Source organism: Osmia bicornis, unplaced genomic scaffold (genome assembly GCF_907164935.1).
Source record: "Osmia bicornis bicornis unplaced genomic scaffold, iOsmBic2.1, whole genome shotgun sequence".
Classification (NCBI taxonomy): domain Eukaryota; kingdom Metazoa; phylum Arthropoda; class Insecta; order Hymenoptera; family Megachilidae; genus Osmia; species Osmia bicornis.
This window is the reverse complement of record NW_025791109.1, coordinates 225,597-231,210: the sequence shown is the minus strand read 5'-3', so window position 1 is coordinate 231,210 and position 5,614 is coordinate 225,597. Positions and strand designations below refer to the sequence as shown.

Here is a 5,614-nt window from a genome sequence, read left to right as displayed (position 1 = left end):
TATCTAATGCAGATACAGTCATAATGATATTGTTATGTAATGTATACTACATATTTAATGCAGATATAGTAATAATGAGATTATCACTAAATGTACATTGATCTGTAGGAAGGTATCAGTATATTACATTATATCTAATGTAGATATACTAAGAATGATATTGTGATTAAATGTATATTACATATTGTTGGGGATCTTAATTACCGACGTATCGGTAACACTTACTTGAAATTACATTAATGTCACTAATGAGGCGCTCGCTCTCGTCGCTCTCCCCACTCTACCAAACTTTCGAGCTCACTTGTGCGACCACTGATTCTCACGAGAATTATTAGAAATTCAGACGACGAAGAGAACGGTTAAGTGAAAGAACGACAAGAGCGAGCTAATAAAATCAAACTGGTTTATTATAAATCTACAAGATCTAACACTTTACAAATCTAACAAATCTTCAATTGTTAACTAAACAAAAACTAGAAACTAAAGCTATAATTAATCAATTAAAACCTAAAGCTATAACTAATTAAAAACTGGAGTTTATTCTACCTAAAACCTCACTCACCATCCGATTACTCATTTTAATTTTCGAACTTTAAACATTGGTCCTTCGAGCCGGATAAATCGAGGTGAGTGAAGCCTTTACAATTAAATCTAATCGGCTTAAAATTAACTGGATTAATCTCTTAACGAGATTAACGTTCGAAAATAACGGACGTCCTTGACCTCGCGCTCGGCAATCAACACCTGGTTGGAACTCGCGACTCGCGTGTGTACAGTTTTTGTATCTGAAACAATGGAATCGTTCGTTACAAAGCAGGCTGAGCTGTTTAAACGGATTAAATTAACGGTCGAGAACATGAAAAAGATGGGTGCGGCAAAAATTACAAAAGGAGTGATAACGTCGCGATTGGAGTTACTGGAACGAAACTGGACATCCTTTTCGGAGAATCATAATGGAATACTGGACGCTTACTCGAAGACTGGATCGGAAAGCCCTTACTTTAAACAGGATTACATGGGAACATGCGAAGAGGCCTACGTGCAACAAAAGGCAATACTGCTGGATCTGCTCGACGACGTTCCTGCTGGTAAGGCCGTTCCAACTCAATTAAACGCAACTCCGCATTCCTTACCAAAAATAGACCTTCCGAAATTTTTTGGGGACTACAGCTGTTGGGCTAATTTCCGTGACCTATTTCAATCGCTCGTAATAGAAAACCATTCGCTCTCTAATGTCGAAAAACTCCATTATCTAAAGACATGCTTAACGGATGAGCCCGAGCTCTTGATTCAAAATATACCGGTTACGGACCACAATTTCAAAACGGCGTGGGCCGTGCTAACTGAACGTTATCAAAATCTAAGAGTTCTCATTAATTCTCACTTAACCAATTTAATGTATCATCCCTCTATGAAGAAGGAATCGGCTCGAGAACTCAAAAACTTGATGAACCGGACAACCGATGCCGTTCGAGCTCTGGAAGCTCTGAAGAGGCCAGTTCAATACTGGGACGACTGGCTCGTTTTTATTACGACCGAAAAACTGGATCAAAAAACACGCATGGCCTGGGAGACCTCTTTCGAATCGACTGCAGAACCGTCAACCTTCGACCAACTACGTACCTTCATGACCTCCCGGTCACGAGCGCTGGAAGCGGTGGAGGGACCTACTGGACCGTCGACCACACCTACTGGACCAAGCAACACTCTGAAACAAGAAAAGAAGCAACCTATTAATTCTAATTTACGGTTTAAGGCACACGCAACGCACACCGCTGGAGAAGGGAATCGTCGCTGCGCTATCTGTAACAAGGAGCATTTTCTACTCTTCTGTCCGACCTACAAGGGCATGAATCTGCGGGAGAGAAAGCAGATTGTAACCGACAAGAGACTATGCTATAATTGCTTAGCTCCACATTCTTCCGCGAATTGTAAGTCTACCAAACGCTGTCAACTGTGCGTAGGTAAGCACCATACTTCTCTTCATCATGCTTGTGAACAACCTACTGCTGCTCGCAATTATTTTCCTCCACAGGTACCAGAATCTAATACTAATGCTTCCGAGAATCTACCGTTGGAACGGGTTTCCGATGTAACTGAGAGATCAACTCACTGTGCTATGACTTCCTGTTTGGCTATTTCTTCGGTTTCTGTCGTGCTCGCAACAGCTGAACTTATGGTGGAGTCAGACCGAGGAGATAAAATAATCGTTCGCGCCTTGATTGATCCTTGCTCGGAGGTATCTCTTATTGAGGAAAGCATGGCTCAGCTCTTGAACTTACGCAGAGTACCTGAGAAAATTCCTGTTATCGGTGTCGGCAAGACACAAACTTACACTAAAGGTAGGGTCTCTGTGAGAATAATGTCTCGTTTGAATAAATCTATCTCGTATAATCTCAACGCTTACGTATTACCGCGGTTGTCTTCGTATCAAACCGCTAAATCTTCTTGTTCCGCCTCGCTAGCTTACTTGGAAGGATTGACACCGGCCGATCCTAACTTTTTGTCTTCAAGACGAATTAACTTAATTCTGGGAGCGGACATCTACGCTCAAATAATAACTGCGGGCTTGAAACACCGTCCACCTAACACTCCTGTCGCGCAAGCAACCACGCTAGGGTGGATATTAACTGGGCCATTAAGGCAGTCTGAGAATTCGGACACACAAACTAATTCGGCTATATCATTACAGTGCTTGATGAGAGAGTCGGAATTAGTAGAGACTTTAACTCGTTTCTGGAAGCTCGAAGAAGTTCTCTCGACTTCCCATCAATTGACTGAGGAAGAGACTATCTGTGAGGATCACTTTTCTAAAACACATAAACGAGATAAATCTGGCAGGTATGTCGTTCGCTTACCCTTTAAATCTTCTCCTGAGAAACTAGGTGAGAGTAGGGGAGCTGCCTGTACTCTTCTAGCTAAACTTGAAAGACGTTTTCGACTGAACGTCGATCTGCAAACCGCGTATCGAGAATTTCTAAAAGAATACGGCGATCTAGGGCATATGGAGCGCATCCCTGAACCTATTCAAACTCCGGGTTCGACGTATTATTTACCACATCATGGTGTTATGCGCGAATCAAGTTCAACTACTAAACTCAGAGTGGTTTTCAATGCTTCATGTAAAACTTCTTCTGGCGTTTCGCTAAACGATCTGGTCCACAAAGGTCCTAATCTCCTCCCCGAAATCTTCTCCTTACTATTACGTTGGCGCAAGTACACTATAGTTTTCTCGGCAGATGTCGAAAAAATGTATCGGCAAATTCGGGTAGCGGGTGAGGATTGTGACTTTCAGAGGATCGTTTGGCGGGACACTCTTGACGAATCTTTGAAAACTTATAAACTTACGACGGTAACTTATGGGATGGCTTGTGCTCCATATTTAGCTATTCGAACTTTACATCAACTAAGTCGGGAGGAGAAAGAAACATATCCGCTTGCAGCTCATTGCATAACTCGCGACGTTTATGTGGACGACGTAATATCTGGCGTTGATACTAAGGAGGAAGCCAGCCTTCTTCAGCGACAGTTAATATTGTTGATGAGGGCGGGCGGCTTCAATTTACGAAAATGGACGTCAAACGAACCCGAACTCTTAAAAAATCTTCCTGTAGAATACTTAGCGTCTTCTTCTAATCGTTCGTGCAATTTCGATGAAGTTTCTTCTCTACTAGGGTTGAAATGGGACTCCACGCAGGACTGTTTCCTATTTTCAATCCGATCCCGCTCTCAAGAGGGAATGGTCACTCGAAGGTCCGTGTTAAGAGAAATCGCTGGTCTGTTCGACCCCTTGGGACTCTTAGCTCCCGTAATTACTTTAGCAAAAATATTTATGCAATCCTTATGGCTTCTTAACATAGATTGGGATGACCCTCTGCCCGAACAAAAGGCTTATTTCTGGCGTCAATATTATTCGGGACTCAGTCTGCTTTCCTCACTAAGAATTCCTCGCTGGATTACGGTGAAACGCGACGACAATTCGTACGAATTACACGGTTTCGCCGACTCTTCGGAGAGAGGTTACGCTGCCGTTATATACTTAAGAACAGGTTCGAAACATGCAAAAACTAAGCCTTGTGTTAATCTGGTCGTAGCAAAAACACGCGTCGCTCCTCTTCGACAAGTTTCTCTACCACGCTTAGAATTATGCGCCGCTACGCTACTGGTTCGCTTAATGAAATGCGTAAAGGATATTCTCGACTTACCTAATTGTAAACTGCATCTCTGGTCTGACTCCTCCATAGTTCTATGTTGGTTGCAGCAGCACCCCTCGAAATGGAAAACCTTTGTTGCAAATCGGGTTTCAGAAATCCAAACTTCTCTGCCCGAAGCTACATGGCGACATATTCGGTCGTCCGAAAACCCCGCTGACGTCGCTTCTCGGGGTACACCTGGAGAAAAAATAAAATTACATAAATTGTGGTGGGAAGGACCCTCTTTTCTTTCTTTGCCAGAACCTAATCTAGATAGCTATCTTCTATCGAATATGACTACTGAACAGGAAGTAGGCGCAACAAAACTTAGTAACGTAATCTATTCTGGTATCTCGTTTCTGGAAGAGTTCGCGAGTAGGTATTCTTCAATGACAAAGCTTTGCTGGGTCACTGCATGGTGCTTACGATTTATTACACGGCATCGCGATTCAAAAAACGAACAGAGAAACGGGCAAATTCTAAGTGCTCTCGAACTAAAAATTGCTCTTTGACTTACCTTAATTAGATGCCTTCAAGAAATAGATTTCGAAAAGGAAAGATCTCTTCTATCGCAATCTGCTATTATCTCTCGTGGTCCCTTGGCTCGGTTGAACCCTTTTCTGGATCCCTACGGGCTTCTTCGAGTAGGAGGTCGACTAAAAAACGCACTTCTGGATTTTCACGAGAAGCATCCTATCATTCTTCCTAAAAAAGGACATCTCGTTAATCTATTAGTTCGAGAAGCACATTATAATACTCTTCATGGCGGAGTACAACTTACCTTGGGAACGCTTCGCCAAAACTACTGGATTCTGTGCGGACGACGCGCAGTTCGGAATCACATTCACACTTGTATCAAATGCTGGCGATGGCGAGCTAAGACGGCTCAACAGCAAATGGCCGACCTCCCCTCTTCGCGAGTCCGGCCTTCAAGACCCTTCTCGAATTCTGGCGTAGATTACGCAGTGCCGTTTCATACAAAAATCGCCCCCGGAAGAGGTTATAAAACTCGGAAATCCTACGTGGCTGTTTTCATCTGTCTATCCACACGCGCCGTGCACTTGGAACTAGTATCCGATTACACTACCGATACCTTTCTTGCAGCGTATCGCCGCTTTTCTTCTCGTCGCGGCAAATGTTCAACGATTATCAGCGACCAAGGCACTAATTTTATCGGCGCCGACCGCGAACTACGAAGATTATTCAAGGCAGCAAACTTCGAGCAGGAGAGATTAACCTGCGTGCTGGCGCAAGAGGGGACGACATGGCGTTTTAACCCTCCTGCCGCTCCCCACTTCGGAGGAATCTGGGAGGCTGCCGTTAAATCTATGAAATTTCACCTCAGGAGAGTCATCGGAGATACAGCACTTACTTTCGAAGAAATGAGCACTGTCCTCGCACAAATTGAGGCGTGCCTCAAT

The 5,614-nt window shown here is 43.6% G+C and overlaps 1 protein-coding gene across 1 annotated transcript; it reads left to right on the top strand.

Annotated features, from left to right (window-relative positions):
- Positions 1-865: 865 nt before the first annotated feature.
- On the top strand, positions 866-5,150 carry LOC114881623. The gene is made up of 2 exons (XM_046289475.1): positions 866-3,478; positions 4,929-5,150. The coding sequence occupies exons 1-2, from the start codon at positions 866-868 to the stop codon at positions 5,148-5,150; spliced, it is 2,835 nt and encodes a 944-aa protein (XP_046145431.1).
- The last annotated feature ends 464 nt before the right edge of the window (positions 5,151-5,614 follow it).

Bases quoted from the DNA above. Each gene is read 5' to 3' on its own strand.
- LOC114881623 (XM_046289475.1), top strand. From the start codon at position 866: ATGGGTGCGGCAAAAATTACAAAAGGAGTGATAACGTCGCGATTGGAG. The intron at 3,479-4,928 runs GTAATATCTGGC...TTAATCTATTAG, and splicing joins GCGACGTTTATGTGGACGAC to TTCGAGAAGCACATTATAAT.